The 18,636-nt window shown below is 34.2% G+C and overlaps 5 protein-coding genes across 5 annotated transcripts; 2 read left to right on the top strand and 3 right to left on the bottom strand. All coding sequences in view use genetic code 12, as the record gives it.

Annotated features, from left to right (window-relative positions):
• Positions 1–3,817: 3,817 nt before the first annotated feature.
• Positions 3,818–6,952, bottom strand: DEHA2E18546g (DEHA2E18546p; the record flags this gene model as incomplete). Its single annotated transcript, XM_460108.1, has 1 exon — positions 3,818–6,952. One exon carries the CDS (start codon positions 6,950–6,952, stop codon positions 3,818–3,820), a length of 3,135 nt encoding a protein of 1,044 aa, XP_460108.2.
• A 209-nt stretch (positions 6,953–7,161) lies between these two features.
• On the top strand, positions 7,162–9,684 carry DEHA2E18524g (DEHA2E18524p; the record flags this gene model as incomplete). Its single annotated transcript, XM_460107.1, has 1 exon — positions 7,162–9,684. The coding sequence occupies one exon, from the start codon at positions 7,162–7,164 to the stop codon at positions 9,682–9,684; it is 2,523 nt and encodes an 840-aa protein (XP_460107.2).
• A 281-nt stretch (positions 9,685–9,965) lies between these two features.
• Positions 9,966–11,291, top strand: DEHA2E18502g (DEHA2E18502p; the record flags this gene model as incomplete). The annotated part of the gene is made up of 1 exon (XM_460106.1): positions 9,966–11,291. The coding sequence occupies one exon, from the start codon at positions 9,966–9,968 to the stop codon at positions 11,289–11,291; it is 1,326 nt and encodes a 441-aa protein (XP_460106.2).
• A 54-nt stretch (positions 11,292–11,345) lies between these two features.
• On the bottom strand, positions 11,346–16,376 carry DEHA2E18480g (DEHA2E18480p; the record flags this gene model as incomplete). Its single annotated transcript, XM_460105.1, has 1 exon — positions 11,346–16,376. The coding sequence occupies one exon, from the start codon at positions 16,374–16,376 to the stop codon at positions 11,346–11,348; it is 5,031 nt and encodes a 1,676-aa protein (XP_460105.2).
• Positions 16,377–16,553: 177 nt separating this feature from the next.
• DEHA2E18458g (DEHA2E18458p) lies at positions 16,554–18,620 on the bottom strand (the record flags this gene model as incomplete). The annotated part of the gene is made up of 1 exon (XM_460104.1): positions 16,554–18,620. The coding sequence occupies one exon, from the start codon at positions 18,618–18,620 to the stop codon at positions 16,554–16,556; it is 2,067 nt and encodes a 688-aa protein (XP_460104.2).
• Positions 18,621–18,636: the final 16 nt, after the last annotated feature.

Genomic DNA, 18,636 nt, shown 5'->3' with positions numbered 1-18,636 from the left:
GGCGCTCCAATTATTGGGCGGGTGGCGCATTGAGTGTAGCGATGGCGTCTGTCTTAATGTCATTATTCAACTGAGTGCATCCTCCTTGTGGAGTTTCTGCATTTCTATCTTCAGCTAATAAACAAATCAAGTCAATGGGATGGGGGTATTTGTCAGCACATTTGGTATCCAGGACCACCAGCTTCGAATAACGATACCAATGAAAAATCTGAAAAAGAGACAATTCATGTTCTTAGCGAAGACATTCAATATATTCAGGGTTCAAGAGAATTCGCGGCAACCAAATGTTCCTTCTCGGTGTTCTTTAAGCAGTGGCATATCTTGGGATTCTATAAAGTATATTGCAAGACTTATCTTTTGATAATGAAGTATAGTCGAATTTGTAGTCAGCTAGTTTTACAAAGATTCTAATATTGCAATTATATATCAAGGATCAAATTTTTTAATGTTGGGATAACATATTGATGATCTCGTTTTACAGTCGCAGTTAACATCGATAATACTAAGTTCTTTCCGTTATGTACCATATTGATACATATCGATAGCTTTGTCTGGATCTAACGTATTTATAGAATCCCATAAGGCAATTATTTATATTTTATCTACAACAATTTTTTTTTGCAACCAGAGTCAGTATTTTCATTCTTACAGGGCAACTCACCATATGTCTTGGTAATTCACTCAACATTCAGGTTATTTTGAGATAATACATGCTATAAATATCTAAGCTCTCATGAATTAGTATTTATCAAAAATCCCTAACCCCAAATTGTTCCAATTCCAGAATCTAGGGTGTTCAACTTGTATCCGACAAAATTACTTATAAGGATTATCGAACAACAGTAATAGAAAAGAGTTGTAAAACGTGCCAAACCAGAAGCCTTCTAATCGCCGAAACTGTGGAGAATCTCCTTTTAAAGATTTATTCGTTTGAACCACCACCACCACTAATAGGAAAGTGTCAGCAATAATCCAACAAGTTATTGAAATACTCTGTGCCACTAAGTACCTTATAGTTTTGGAAAAATTGAGCAACAAATATATATTACCAATAATTCCAAACGAGAAACTAATGAATTTAAAACTAGCAAGGGTTTTTTTCATCGGGGCTAATTCGTTATTGTCAATCTTGACTCTCCAATGTACTATGAGAGCTATTACAGAAATCATATATGCTAGTGGCCCTAAACAAGCGTATCTAAATGCTTACCATTTAAGCATTTGGATGGGTCTGAGTTTGGATTCTTAAAATCCATGTCATACTTGCCATCTTTGAAAAATTCTGAGGATGCGGGATCTAAAGCAATAAAAACTTTGCCTTTATATCCCGCCTTATTTATAGCGGTAACAATTAAATCCAACGCTTCTCTTGGGGTATTCACGTTAGGTACTACACCGCCTTCATCGCCAACGTTTCCAGCAGACAAACCGTACTTTTCTTTTGCTAATGACTTTAACGTATGGTAAACCTCACTAGCATATCTGACACCTTCAAAGAAAGAGGGAGCTGCGAGTGGTGTGATCATAAACTCTTGAAAAACCAAAGCTCCACCAGAATGCACTCCTCCATTTAAAACATTAAAGAATGGAGTAGGTATAACAAACGGGTTTTTATTTTTATTAGCAAGATCGGAAATATGGCTATATAATGGAACGTTTTTGGCTGCTGCACCTGCTTTCGCAACAGCTAAAGAGACACCTAAAATAGCATTGGCACCTAACTTTTCCTCATTTTTGGTACCATCCAAATCAATCATTAATTTGTCAACCGAATTCTGGTCCGTAACATCTAAACCAGCTTTAATCAAAGCAGGTCCAATTATCTCATTGACATTATTAACAGCCCTTGTAACCCCTTTTCCTAGCCATTTGGATTGGTCTCCATCTCTTAACTCCAATGCCTGTAGATGCTCCTGATGGAACAATTGCCCTGAAAGAACCTTCGTTAGTGGAGATATCAACTTCTACCGTTGGATTTCCACGGGAATCATAAACTGTACGAGCATAAACTTTTGTAATAGACATATTTGTTGAAAAGCAAAAGCTGAATAATTTTAGGAAAACAAGGGCCTACCTTTTATAATTATTGTTATAGCAACGTTACCTGCATAAGCCAAAAAAAGACATTGGGTTATTATGTCACGAAAATCTTGAACATGCCAAATCTAGCTATAGATAAATTGATATTTTGGCTATGCCTATTCAAAAGAGCTATTCAAAAAATCCAGTACATAAAGGAAATGTCAACCCTAGAATTCATACCTACGTATGAGTCTCAACAAGAACGGAGACTGAGTCTTGAGCAAGAATTACATCGAGCTGAATCAATTTCTATTAACGATGCTCTTCCAGAAGGTTTCAACGTCGATGAGAATGACTCTCTGGGTCAAAATCAAACGGGAAGTCATCGGAATAATTTGAAGAGTATATTTGCTATGATCTTTTGCTGCCAATTATAGTGGTATGAGCAGAAATTCCCAATATGCACGCATGATTAATCGATACAGAGTTCATTGTACCCATTTATAATCTACGAGTAACTTGAAAACCCAGAGAAACTCATAGACTGACCGAAATTTCATAGAGAAAAATTGATAGTACCACTTTATTTGATTCAGTGGAACTACAGTATAGATGCAATTTTTTCTTTTTTGTTATTCTAGTTGCAAAATAATTATTTGATAATCAATGAATTTAATTGGACATTGTATATGGTTTTCGATTTATTAATTAGTTATGAATGTTCACTAATTGTGTGGTATATCTAACATGTGCTTTTTTGCTTTATTATTCAGATTCTGCTACCAAGGTTTCGATGACGGATAAACAGCATATGTATTGTTGGGTCATGGAGTCGGGTTTGAGAAGAGCCATTGTAAACAGATTTTTAAAAATTCTAATTGCATGCTGATACGGAGGAAGGTGTGGGTGCTGACTATTTTAGTCATGGATCAAGCAGATAAGAAAAAGGTGAAAGCTATTATTTGACAGAGCCTTTTCACCAGAAGGTTCTAAGTTTCCTGCTGACTTATAGTAAAGTAGAAAATAGAGAAACTATTTTCTAAGCTTCTCTATTTCCTAAGCATATGGTACCATTTGGAATTAATGACTAGTGAGAGTTTTAGGCTTTGTCATCTTATAATGGTTCATTTTTATAAGAAGTCAATGGTTGATTTCACAGCCTGTTTTTTACAGTAACGATTTATGCGGAAGAAAGATTGACTCACAAATGTAACACGTAAGTTTTCGATTCCAGTGTATATTAGTATAACATTAGGCTTTTGTGGTACTTTTTTTTTGCATTTTCTTACTTATTGGAGGTATTTCACAAGGCTGCTGCGATGCATTTCCCGAGAAATATTATCATTACTCTAATGCAGCATACAGCGTAATATAATTTTTGGTATTTATATTGATATGTATTTATATTGATATGTATTTATATTGATATGTATTTATACTGATGGGTTTTAATACCAGATACTTTCAATTGGATCGGATTAACTCATTCTATTTGCACTTATAACCTCTGGAAATTCGCAACAAATTCCAAATTGACGCATGCGTCAAGAAAGCTTAAGATTGCATTGATAACGATTAAGCCGAGGCTACTTGTGGGAAAGTAAACTGACTATCTTTCGATTATCTATTTGCCTTTGGTAGAAGCCGTGGTATGGACAGAATTAATATTTCAGTAGCCTATTTGTAAGCCATACCAAATATTTGCGATTAATTTGAAATGGTTGTTTTCTATTAATGCGAAATTCTACGGAACTTGCAAAATTATAATTATACAAAATTATATATATTAATAAAATTATTCTCCTAGGAATGATTTTTCAACATCATTTTTAGCGTCGTAAAAATCATAGAAATATTTCCACTCCTCAAAGCCTATTTCTTTGATCCCACTGATATTTCCCAAATTATCATCGTTTATACCCATCATAACACATTTATTCATTTGATTTTGATCATTATCATTAAATCCAGTTTTTGCGAACGTTATTGCACTACATATAAGCCCAAAATTAATAATTTCTGTCAAATTCGAGTAAGACGGATCTATAACTGGAGCCATTATACCTCCAATTAATGGATCTTGCAGGTTCAGGTTTTCTAGTGTCTTCGAATCTTTCAAGCATTCTTCTAAGAACGGATAAAATTTAGACATTTGTGACTTATTGGTAAACAATATTATACTTCCAATAATATTTTGGTTGGTTGGCTCTAAAGCAATAATTATTTTCACTCCATATGACGGGCTGTTAGTCAAATATTTAATTGCCTCTATATATACTTCCTTCGTGTTATCTTTGTCTTCCCTCATGCGTGTTCCCAGCCTTATAGAATTTTTCACCAGTTTATCATGTTGCAGGATACTGCTATGTATTAAATTCATCAATTTTTGTGGATCAGTACAAACATCAAATCTTACACCCACTATTGTCAACTCTCTAAAAATTTTCTTGGGAACCAGCCAATTGTTCAAATCGTACAACACCATAATATGTTTCTTAGAATAATCGTTAGACACGTCCCACCCAACGTTATTCATAAATGAGACTACCTTATTATTTGTTAATAAATTAGAATTTTTTGGCAAGACTAATAACGGAAACGAGCAACCTAATGTGAGGCTGGTGCATTTTTGTTCTTTCGTTAAATATCTTATCGCTCTAGCATGCAAATTCTTTCCGATACTCTGTAATCGTTTTGATTTATCCACCAATAAATACATGATTGAGCCAGTCTTTTTTTGAATATTATCCAGCTTAGTTAGATCGCCATCCAAAGGAACTCCTTGGCTATCATCAACCCATGTTAAAACAAAACCGTATAGAATATTTAAGGATGAATTTCTAATTACAAAATGTTTCTGAGTATTAGCGGTAGTAGATAGCAACTGATACATTTTTTTGTAAAAGGATTCATCTTGGTACGTTATTTCTCCAGATTGATTATTTGATACATTGACAGTAAGGTCGTCAACGTTTGAACTTGAATCAGTATTACTCTTCCATATATTAATCAAACCAGCCCAGTCACGTTTCAAATCAAATTCATCCACTAACCATCTACGCTTAGGTTGAGAACTTCTTCGTTCTTTTAGTTGGTTATGCTTTTCTCCAGTATTTTGTGAATCAATTGACTTTCTTTTTCTCAGTTTTCCAACAAATTTCTTTTCTCCAGGAATACAGCCTTCTGCTTGGATATCACCCATTAATACACCAGCCAATTCTTTCAAAACATTATTTGTATAATCATAACAACATAAATATGCACTTCCGATACTTTTGTTATAAAAGAAGTCATACGGTGACAGAGTAGCAACAATTATCAATGGTTTTGCCAACTGAGAATGAGACGAGGCGGTATTGTTGAAAGACGAAGGATTCGCACCACATAATATAGAAATATATTTAACAATCCCAATTTGATACATATTTCGAGACGCTTCTGATGTTAACACAATAACAGCTTTTGAATTTTCAATCAAGGATTCATGCAATGCAGTAAGACCATTCGCTGTATATGTTGTGTGTAGCACGCTATAAGGATTTTTAGACTTTAAATTTTTGGAATGACTAGATAGAAAATCACCGAATTTTTGAAATACTTCTTCCCCCGTATACAATTGTGGCTCACCATTCTCACCATGACTTCTAGGATATATAGGGTTTAACAAAGGAGTTAAAAGCAAAATATTATTCGTATTATCTTCTGCAATTGAAGACTGTGGTAAGCTTTCAAAGATTTTTGTAATTGGTAAAGTGCCCGTATAGTCTCTAACCAAGGTAATTGATTTTCTATATGCCATTTGGGATAAAGATTGATGCTGTTTCCACATTTCATGATATTTGTCCTTAAACAATGGCAATTCATCTTCTTTAGCAGAGTCTTCTCCCCTTGGAAACAACTCATTCCAGCTAGGTAATTTTTTTTGGAGTTTCTCAATTCTTCTCAAGCATGATGATATAATTTCATCATCAAGGTTACCATTGGCTAACGCTTTATCTATCGATTCGACCGCTTCATCTTGTAAAGTTTTATCATGACAGACCATCACTAAATCACATCCAGCATAGAGAGCTAAGATAACACCTTGACCAAGTCCAATTGAATGGTATAGCGCATCCATTTCCAAACATTCACTTATTACCATACCGTCAAATCCCAAGTCTTGTCTCAATAATTGGTTTATTACAATTGGCGACAAACAAGCATGTGTTTCATCGGGACTTATAGTGGGAACCCCACAACCTGCAGCACTGATACCATCTAGTAACTTCTCTTTAATTAATTCAGCAAAGGGAACACTGTTAAAATGTTTAATTTGGTCCAATGAGTCTGCCATCATAGGTAATTCTAATAAAGAATCAACACTCGCATTTCCGATTCCTGGAAAATGCTTGCCAACAGTGATCAAACCTCCATCTTTCAAGCCCCTAGCACAAGCCTTACCATATTTAGTGACATCCTCAACGGTGGTACCGAAACTTCTTACCCCAACTAATTGATGAGATAGTTTTGTCACTACATCCAACACAGGTCCCAAAATTATCAGGAATCCAATATGTTTTAATTCAATAGCTATCGCCTTCAGGATTTTGTAAACTAAATCAGCGTCACCTGTTGCTGCCATAGCCATTGCACCGGGGAATTGGTTTAGGAAGTTCGGATCAAACAATGAGTTCATCATACCACCCTCTTCATCAATTGCAAATAAAAGTGGATATTTATAATTAGCCTGAGTGTACGCAATGTACTGCAAGTCTCTTATTAATTTTGTCATTTGCTTTACAGACACAGCATTTTTCTTCGAGAGTATCATCGCTGAGACATGATGTTGAACAATCAAGTGATATGCTTGAGCCGTAACATTCGTTCCTTGGAATCCCCCACATAGAAGCTGACCAGCATGAAATTTCTGTGAAGAAGATTCGCTCATTATATGAGAATCCTTTTATGTCGTAGTTCCTAATCAAAACAAGAACTCAATTATTCAATAGTTTAGTTTCTTGTAATTTCTAATTTTCGCACATCAATTGAAGAACATTGAAATCTACTGATTAGGAATTCTGATATATTTTGATATATAGAAGATCATTTATTAACAATTGATTTAAATATCACTCGAGAATATTTAAGACATGATACATGGGGATCACTGATTTATGGTCAATTCTAGCTCCAGGATTTGATCCCAGGATACCATTTCCTATATTTGTATCTGAATTTATAAATAAATACGGAAGAACCCCTAGGATAGCTATCGATGCGTACATGTTTATATTCCAATCAAATCATAGTAATTTACAAGGCGCTGAAGTTGAAAATGATATTCAAGTTAGAAATATAATGTCAAAATTGATGTATTTGACCCTGCTTAGTGTTTCATATGTCGTGGTTTTTGACGGGAGATATAAACCACAAAAATTAAGGCATAACGAAGACGTGTATCATTGTATATCTTACGATGATCAATTGAACGGGTTTAAAAAAATTTCATTTAAAAATGAAAACTACATTGAAGACTCACTCTGTACTCCATTAATAAATAGATTGATTGAAATTTTTAGAGTGAATAAAATTGATTTTATTCAATCACCAGGTGAAGCAGAGGCAGAATGTGCGATGCTACAAAAATTCGGTGTTGTTGATTTTGTTTTGACCAAGGATACTGATGTTTTTGTCTTCGGTGCAACAAAAGTCTTGAGGAATTTCAGTAGATCTGAGCAGGACCTTTCCGTCTCAAGCACTTCAAATGCTGTAAAAGATTATTATGTTACACCAGTAGATATGACCAAGGTTGCAAAGGAAACTGGTTTAGACTACCAAAGGTTAATTTTAGTTGCGACTTTACGAGGAGGTGATTACTCCAACGGAATGAATAATATTGGCATAACAAGGGCAACCAAGATAGCTTTATGCGGAACGAAATTTGCTACGTTTTATCATTTATCTCCAAGGAAGATTAAAAAGAAAGGGGAAATCAAGTTTTATGAGCCATTGCCAGATTTCGCCAAATTATTGGTAGACTGTTTTATTGATCGAGCTTGTTTGAATGCTTTTGATCCATTTGCTCTGATAAAAGGTGCACGTATAAGAAGAATGGAATTAGAAGGATTTACAAATCTTTTAAATCAATGCATAAATTCAAGGTCAAGAGACATATTTGATATGGATATTAAGTTTCCATCATCTCTCTTTATAGATGAATATTTCACACTACTTTACCTATTTCCCATAGTGAGTCCCCGATTATTTAAATTTGTGCCGCATACTTTAAGCTTTAGTGAGTTAAACGCGATAAATAATGATTTGACTGTTCCGGAAAGTTGTTTTATGCATGCCAGTGAACCAAAAACCTGGATTGAAAGTGTTTCAAGGTTTAATGATATGTTAGAAGATAAAAATATTGGGTCTCTGGTACTATCTATGCTGACTGATAAATTAGGAAATGCTAGGATAATAAATTGTACAAGCAAGAATTCACAGAACTTTTGTGGACGACGATCGAAATACATGATTCCTGATGGGTATAGATATAATATTAAAAGCATCATTACGAAGCTTATATCGTGGCTCAGTGAAGTGCCTATTCTTCGTGAAATGATTAAGATTACTAACAAGAAATCCTTTAATCATATTGAATTTCTTATGCTTAAGTTTGAACCTGAAAGAATAAAAGACGTCTTATTTAACCTGAATGATTTACCAAAAATGTTTTCAGAAAATGAAAATAAAAATAAAAATGAAAAATTGCTGCCTCCTAAAGACAAATTAGAAAGTTTATGGCTTCCAAGAAACCTAGTCGAGTTAATTAATTCAGAAATGGTTCAAGATTATGAAATATCGGTCACAGCACATGAAAAGGAGAAAATTAAACGATCACCAAGAAAATATAAGACCATACAAAGAACAACTCTAGATACTTTGGGATTGGCTAGTCATCAGCATGGAACAAACGAATTCAGTAAGGAAAATAATAATACGAATATTAAGACTCAAGGTTCTCCTCTGAAAACAATGGGATCGACAAGAGCGAAAAGTACATCCCCTAAAAAGCATACTCTGTTACCAGGACAGTCACTTGTAACATCGTTTTTTCCCAGTTACAAGCACATTAAGGAGGATAATCCTTTTATTGAAACTGATTCTCAGATTAATAAACTAGATTCATTATTCGTTAAAGACCGGTATGAAGGTAAGAAAGAGATTCAGAACAATAAAACGAGCATTCAGTACGGTAAATTGAACTTGGAGAAGCTACTTAATTCAAGTTTACATTATGAAGAACCTTCATCAAATGAAGACATGACGGGTTCTCCGAAACGAAAGGCACCTTCGCTTGCCCAAGATATTTCAAGTCTTCAGAGTAGCCCTTCAAAGAGACTTCGTATTAAAGAAAAAATGCACCTATCAACCGATTCTTCTCCAATGAAGCAGCATTCTATTTTTGAGCCTCATGATGGTGCATCATTGGTTCCAGTACAAGATCAAGGAAGCTCTTCTCCAAAAACCATGCTCGAAACAACAAATAATAGAGGAATGTCAGAAACTAGGGCTAATTCTGTATACACAGCTTTGGATATAATACAGATAAGTGATACTGATAGCGACATAGATTCCAGCTCTCTTATGGAAATAAACCTTAGCACTTTCCAGAACAAGAGTTAAAGTAACCATTCAAGATATCAATAAATTTTCTAAATATTATATTCGTCAGAATATACAAAAAGCCAATTATATCTTCAAAATATATACTCTAAAATATTAAACTTCAGCTTTATATACTCCAGGTAAGCTTGCAATTCATAATATCAATATCCATATAAGTGGTTATACAATCACAATATCCTGCATACTATGAAATATGCAATGCTGTTTCTATAACAATTTAGAAGCAACAGTTCATTTCTTTGCCGAATGTCTAAGATATTCAATTTTCATACGTAGTAATGCTGAATACACACAATATACACTGGCTGACTCCATCTAAGAGGATATATGATGCTTCTGATATACCTAATTTTAAGCGTTCCATTGCGTACTACAAAATACGTCATACCTTATCTGTTGTCATAGAAAAGGTTAAAGGTTGTGATCTTCCTCCAGGGATTTTGGATAAATCGATAGTAACTCGAAAAATAAATAATATACCTCCATCGAATACAACACATAGTAGGCCTTTAGATTTACCACCGCCGCAGGGAGAGGAAGAGGGTGATAAATGCAATATTAGCCATTCATCAAATCAAACAATTAGGGGAGAAGCTAATGAATCGAATTATGAAGGACTTTTAAGGATTCTTGAAGTATTAAACAGATACATTGATGAAACTCCTCCTCTCAAAGGCCCAAGAAGGTTTGGAAATCTAGCATGTAGGGATTGGCATGAGAAAATGAACACTAAAATGAATGATTTATTAAAAGATAATATTAAGATACATAATTCCTCATTCAATCTGGAATTCGATGGGTTTATTAAGGAATTGAAGTATTACATTGAAAACTCTTTTGGGTCAGCAATTAGATTGGATTATGGTACAGGCCATGAATTATCGTTTTTAGCGTTTATTGGGGGTTTGATTGATTTTAAGCTATTGAGTTTAGAGGAATTGACAGGATCGGATATTTTGACCATTTTTGCGAAATATTACGATTTAACTCGTAGGTTAATTCTTGTCTATAGTTTAGAACCAGCAGGTTCACATGGTGTGTGGGGATTGGATGATCATTATCATCTAATTTATATTTTTGGTGCAGCACAATTCAATGGGGACCAAGACAAGATCATACCTCCAGTACAACAGATCCTTACGAGGCCGGTTCTTGACAGATACAAAGAAACAAACTTATATGTAAATGCAATTTCGTTTATTCATAAAATAAAGCTGGGACCATTCAATGAACATTCTCCAATCATATTCGATATTCATTCGTCTGTTTCACTTTGGTCGAAAGTTCTTTCTGGGTTATTGAAAATGTTCGAGGTAGAGGTATTAGGGAAATTTCCTGTAGTTCAGCATTTCTGGTTTGGTAGTTCTTTGTATCCTTGGAGAGACTTTGAAACTAATAAAGAGTTACCTATTTATAAAAGAGATGAAGATGAAATGGATGAAGATAGCCTGGGAGATTTCTTGAATGGGAATACAGGAATTAAAACAACAAAACATAATATCTCAATGACTGGAGCTCCTTGGAATTTGAACGCAACTCAAAGACAGGACGATTTAAACTCTACAACCTACCGAGGTCGACAACCAAGGTTAGGTAGAAATTAACAAATTTGTATATTACATCATATATAGGCTCTTCATCTATATAGGGTTGAATTTTCATGCATTTAAACCAACCGATTTTGGTGTTCTGAAGTTAAAAGCTGAACGACATAAGGGGCAAGTACTCGCACCCGAGCTCTTGAACCACTTATAAAGGCACGCGGCATGAAATTTATTCAGACATGTAGGGCAAGTTTTGGAAGGTAAGGAATGATCTTGATGTAAAATAGAATAACAAATTGCACAATCTTCAAAACCTGAAAAATGTAAATTAACATTTCTATTGAACAATTCAATAGATTCAATAATAGAACCATTTGTAAGTGAAATTATTCTTTGTGACGCTAATAGCCAAGCCTTCCATTGGTTTTCTTTAACTCCTATCCGCAATGGCCCTTCAACTGAGACATTGGATAATGGATAGGAGTCTGGAATTTTAATAACCATTTCCATTGTTTGTTCATCAATCAAATACACAGACTTTATTTCATTCGCAGCAGTACTGACTTTAATGGACATATTTTCATCCTTATTAGTTAGTTTATCCTTAGATTTGGACACATCCTCGAGAATTTTATGAACAATTAATGGCGAAACATATTTTATAGAAAACTTTTCTATCTTTTGTTTTAATTGACGATCACGAATACCATTAAACCAAGCTTGTACATATGACCCTAAATATTGAAAGGACAAATAATACAAATGTAAGAGCAAAAACTTCATTTCAAATTTAAAAGCTTCGCCAACTATTCCCAGGCTTAAGTCATATGATTGTATTAAATTATCATTTGGTTTGATTTTAGAGTTGGAGTCTTCACTCGTATGCAACTTCTTCAAAATTCCATTAGTATTGGCAACATCTACCACTTCGAAGATCAAGCTTAAAAGCTTATCGATATATCCACCGGTCTTAAGCTGACTGACATATTCAGACCTAATAGAATATGTGATATCTTTGAAATGATCAAATATTAAATACCAACTCCATAAAGCTCTCGAAACCCTATAGGATGTATCAAATTCAAAAGAATCTGAAAACACATCGTCAATCAGTTGAATTGACTCTATTAATCCCTTAGGAATTTCAGCTTTGAATTGATCCGTTCCATCTTCTAAGTTATCAGAGCCACCCAAATTACTCTTCTGTAATTGATATTCAACTACGAAATCCTGTTGATTTGTTAAAATTACTTCATGTAATAACGATGCACCCATTCTTTGCAATCCAATAAATCTAGAATTCGAAAGTAAAGCATACAAATCAGTCAATTTATCATTTAGAAGCCCATTTGAGAATTTATAATCCTTACAAATTCTCTTCAATAGTTCATGGCACAAATGAACCGGTTGATTATTAAAATTCAAATCCAGCAAATGGTTGCTATGATTTGCTATCAAATCTAATATCTCTTCATGTAATGAGTCCTTGTTTTCATTCCAGTCATCATTATGATATTTTTGAGCTTTGTTCAAGGAAATAAATAACTTCAACGTAAAGTATTGCAATTCCAAGTGTTTTGGTTCAGTTTGAGCAATCCCAAGGTTATCCAAACATAAATGGATTGCAAGACCCCAAAATCTATCTGGTAAATTCTCGTTATTTCCATGTAGTAAACCGTTCAAAAACCGAGCTATCTGACATCTAACCGTTATAAATGACTCATTATAAGAAATATCTGACTCCAACCATTTTGAAAGTTGATTAAGGATCAATGCTAATCGATGGGAAGGAATAACTTCGCATCTTTCTAGCTCATTAAGGTCAGCATTGAAAAAGTTAATTACCAAGGTCAACCATTTTAATCCGTCATCTAAAATTTGAGTATCTGATTTTACTCCTAAAATTTCAGCAGCAAGATAGTTTCTGATCCTATCAAACTTATTTGACTTGAAAAAGAACTTTGAAAAGCTTAAAAGAACAACCGATAACTTCAACGGAGACGACAATAATCGATTAAAGTTAATGATAATATCCGCTTCAAAAGATTGAAAGGTTTCTAATTCGACAAGTTTATCTAAATAAATTTTCATCAACCTAGCAGAATAAATCAGAAAGTTAGTGAGTCCACTTCCTTTACTTGTTTCCTTATTCAAACGATTGAAAGTAGCGAGACATAAATCATTATCATAATTTTTAGATTGATCGTCGTTAATAATAGGAACTAAACTGGACAAGCTGATACCTTTAATATTATTTTTGAAAATTGCAAGCAAATCAGTTCTAATAGACAGTATTTGGTCATCTAAAACAATAAGACGATTATCATCGTTTTGCAAAAAGAAATAATCATGGATATATTCCGCAATTATTCCAGATGTAACTAATATATCAATAGCCATTTCATTAGATTCATTAGAATCTAAATAATCCGAAAACTCTACCAAAAACTTACCTATCGTAATCAAAGACAGGTCGAGATGAAGATCGTCCTTTGAATTTCCTTTGGCTAAAAATATGTTTTGTTCCAATGGGTTTGTGATTGCCAACAAATCAATGTTTATATATTCGACAGCGTCTGCAACTACTTTAAAGTAATTTTTAAGCGGCAATAATTTGAATACATTCTTAGGGGACTCAGAAAGATTTAACAAGTATTTTGCAGCTGAAGAAAAATCAGTTTCAACCGATGATTGTGATGTGAACTGATAAACCGTCTCAATGAATAGCGTCGATGAAACTTTCTTTGCAAAAACGGTAAGGAAGTCCTGATAGATGGGCTTATCAATATTCTTCCAGCAAATAAGAAAAAGATTACCATAGAAATCAAGTTTTTCATTCTCCTGGTTCAAATTGTCAGCCGTAGAATACTTTAGAAAATAGTCAATGAACTTTAGTCCTTGCTCGTCATTAGTGTTGCTTGTATTTATCAAGTTTTTGAAGATTACTTGATCATTAGAATAACCAAATACAATTGCAGCCTCCCCTTCTGAAATATTGTCTTTTCTCGACAATTCAAGCAAGTACTGATAAATATCAGCAAAGTCTGCTTTTACATTAAATTGATCAAAGTCTTTGGATTTACAGACAGCCGTTAATAATAGTGGGATTTTAGATTCATCTGATACAGATGTTTTAATAAAGTAATCACTTATAAGTTCTTTTAAATCAATTCCATCTTTGGTATTACAACCAGAATCAAGGAATGCTGACAACACTTTAAGTGGAGTTTCGACAAACTGTGGTTCTATAAAGGAGGGAATATTTGTAATCAAGCTTTTTACATTCGAACCAATTCTGTCAGGTTTATCACGGCAGCTCTTTATAAACAACACAATTATATGAAAAGCAATATTTGGTTCAGACATTATTGTTTCTTCTTCGACACTTTTGCATATGTCCCCAATTAACACATCCATCAAATTATTTGCAGAGTCGTTAAATTTGGCCAAATAGATAAGAATATTAAAATAGTTAGTTATTATATCCACGGTGGGAGATTTAAATTCAAAATTATCTAATAGAAGTTCTTGATGATCTTCAGAGGTTACTAAAACCAGAACTTGCGAATTAATATCACGTAACAATAACTCAATTGAATCGACTGAAAAATTCTTATTCAAAAAATCTCCAAAAAAAGTGAAAAGACCTTGAAACTTATTCACCGTTTCATTCCGAGCTCCCCTATAGCTCCCAATGTCCAAAACTTGATATAGCACTATGCGCAAAATACTAAGAACTTCGTTTGAATCTGTTTCAGATATATTTTGTTTGAAAATTTCATATACTCTCAAAATGCAACTAAAACATCTTTCTTTATATTCAAAATTCGTTAGGGTTTTCAACTGCGAACAAAGTATGTCATTGATAATTAATCTAGCATCATCAAGGCTGTTAAGGTGAATGAATTCCTCGCTATTATCAATACCACTTACGCTAGATAAAGTTTGGAAAAATTGCCCAATCACTACATAGTATATGGGATTCAGCAGACAACTGCCTAATTTGAGATAGTCAAGTAATCTAGAGCGACTCTTATTCCCTCCCAATTCCCAAAAATTCTTTTTAATCTTTAAAGTCTTTCTTTGTTGTGGCGACAAAAGAGAAAAGCCCGTGAGAGATATCATGGAATCCCAGAATTGCAATATGATATTCGAATAAAGTATGTCATTATTCGACCCTTTTTTACTAGGTTTTAATTTGATGTGCTTAATGAATTTCCTAGAAACCAATTTATAGAGAGCTTTTGCATTATTTAAATTTTTTATAATGACATTTGGCTCATTAATTCCGTCTTTAGAAACAATACCGAATATGTATCGGATGAGAATCAATAATGATTTAAATAAAGGTAAATTCAAAGTATCCGTAGATATAGATGTCCCTAAATAATCCCACAAGATATCCAGATTAAGTAATTCTTCAATTTGTTCCAATTCTTTATCCCCTTTATTCACTTTTATTTCTTCATCATTTATTAAAGTTATAACTTTGTTCAACATCATTACACTCCCATTAAGGACTCGTTCATATTTAGCAAACAAATCCGTTTCTTTAGTATATCTTTGGTCAGACAAGCTTTTATGATTCTCTAAATTAACAACCGTTACAATATAGTTGATTATAGGTTCATAAAATGTAACCCAAATTTTGGAATCCACTCTCTCTTTGTTATCTTGAAAGCTGTGCAACAATGTCTTATATGTTGAACTGGATACAAGTTTATCATTATCATAAAGACCCTGTAACCAAATAGGAATTGAACTCACTAAATACTTGCTAAATGCTTTTCCACCAACTATACCTAATAATTTCGATTGAGTTTGATGCGATAAAATTCTTACACTTCTTGAGTTGTCAATTGCTAACTTAGCATATAACTGTATCCATGATAATATCAATAGCTCATCCACTACCACTGATTCATTATCATAATCATCTAATACCTGTATGAAATCATTAAGCGACTTCTCTTTCGTGATTGAATCTTTCTTCAATAATGATTTGAATATAATCGTAATATTTGGATTGTGTAAAATCGTTGGATCTGGTAATGCAGTGAAATAGTTTAGCGACACAGGAAACCCATTATAGCCCAAGTCACCTCCACTAGTTCCGTCATTAAGTGAATTTTCTACACTGAACATAGTTGTATCGTTAATAAAGAGAAGTCAGACGATTTTTCAAAATTTGCTTCTTTATACTAAAAATGTGAGCATTAGGATATTTTAAATGCAGACTCCCAAGGATGTCAGAAAAAAAGAGTTCTGAATTCCTTCTTGTATGCAACACACTATACATAAGTATTTAAACATTATTTAAAGCTATAGATTAGGTGTTGTTTCTAATTTATGATAGAATTGTTTAACATCTTGAGAGGCGGTAATTCTCCTCGGATCGAAATTCAATATCTGTAAATGGTCTTTATTAGTTGCTCTTGAAAGGGCAACATAGACTTGACCCTTTTCAAAGATCTTTCTTAGGTCGATTTTCAATCTGTCGATGGTTTGACCTTGTGCTTTATGAATAGATATTGCCCATGATAATAACAATGGCAATTGGGATCTAGTGATCTTATCAGCTTCGCCCCCAGTGTAATTTCTAATTCTTCCTGCTTCGATGCTAAAGTCTTCTCTTGTTACACGAATAAGAGTGTTTCCTGTGGCCGTCTTGAAATTTACTACTGGGTATAAGTCAGATACCAATTCACTCGATGCCACAGCGGCCAATTTTGTAAAGTTTGATTTTCGTTCGTTTGGTATGCGGTCATATTTTTCAGTTTCTTCAGGAGACCAGTTTGCAACGCAGCCAACTCTGGATGATAATAACCTTAGCTCATCGGCAATTTGATCATCAATGTCGTATAAATTTCCTTTGTAAACATCATTCACCTTTTCCCAAAGTTTTGAAGACATAAAGCATGTTACGGTTCCAATTGACCCATTGACTATTTGATCATCAAGATTTTTTAAATACATCACTTGTGCTCCTTCTTTTAGCTCCAATTCCTTTTCACACATTAAATTATCTAGCATCTTTATATGATTGACATCTGAAATGTTGTCTTCGGCTTTAAACCTAAGTGGTCTACTTGGAATCTGGCTGAGTCTTGTTTGATTAGCTCTCTTGACTTCGTCTCTAGTAGGAAATAATTCGGTTGGTTCAAGACCATCATCATAAACAACATTTCTTGATAGTTTATAAAATTTTGCAATCATGTCGTCATTCATACTCCCGTAACGTAATGCGTTCAACATATCGATCAACTCAGTATCTCCTTTCTGTCTGAATACTCGAGTCAATAATATAGTCTTTTGGATAACTTTATCCCATGCTGCGCTTTGAAAGCAAAACTCAGACAGACCATCCTTGTTGACGGGAGGCAATTGGAAGAAGTCTCCTGTACAAATAACCTGAATCCCGCCGAAAGGAAGTTGACTTGAACGAATAATTTTTGCTAATTCATCCAATTTGGTAAACAATTTGCCATCAATCATAGAGATTTCATCAATAATTAATACTTTCAAATTCTTCCACTTTTTTAAATTGGCAGGATTCTTTTTGATTCTCTTGGACAATTCGAAGGCGCTTCCAGTGCCCAAGCCAATGGACAAAAATCGATGAATTGTTTGACCACCAATATTGCATGCAGCCAATCCTGTTGATGCTGTAACGCCAACCCTACTGGCACCGTACTTCAGGTGAAGAGACAGGACCAACTCACGTAAGACAATCGACTTACCTGTACCAGCGCTACCAGTATAAAACACATTGAGTCCATCCAGAACTATATACTTTATCACCTTTAGCTGCTCCTCACTTAATGGAATCAGTGACGTGTGCTGTAAAGATGTGAACAGGGGGCTTGTTAGTTTAAAGTTTCGGGGAACTTTTCTAGGCTGTCCATTTAGCCTTTCCAACAAGTCTTGATGGCCCCTTTTTAATGGGGGATTGCCCGTCTTTTGCGTTTCATTTTTTTGGGTCTTTATATGCGAAGTAGGACTGTTTAACAGTTGATATATGACCTGTACATCCGTTTCATCTTCTTGTGTCAAATCTACCACTTGCGATCTATGGGACTCTTGGCCCATAAAAGACCTGGCCAACGCAGGGTTTTTAAAATTATTAATCTCAGGCGAATCAAACGAGGTATCTGAACTAGCAAACTCATCGAATGTACCACTTGAAACCACAGCCTTGGAAAGGAAAGAATTACTTCTATTCAATGCCACTTTTTCAGGGGTTGTTAAAACTAGCGGCGTTCTCTTTATGTTGGATTTTGTTGAACCTGATGCAGCTGTCCCAAAGAAGCTGGAAATCAGAGACTGGTTTTTATCAGAATTCCCCGACTTAGTCTTTTTAACTGATTTATATGGTCTAGATATGCTCATGTCAACAGTAGAAGAA

Source organism: Debaryomyces hansenii (assembly GCF_000006445.2).
Source record: "Debaryomyces hansenii CBS767 chromosome E complete sequence".
Lineage (NCBI taxonomy): Eukaryota > Fungi > Ascomycota > Pichiomycetes > Serinales > Debaryomycetaceae > Debaryomyces > Debaryomyces hansenii.
The sequence above is the reverse complement of the archived record's forward strand: the minus strand, read 5'-3'. Positions and strand labels throughout refer to the sequence as shown.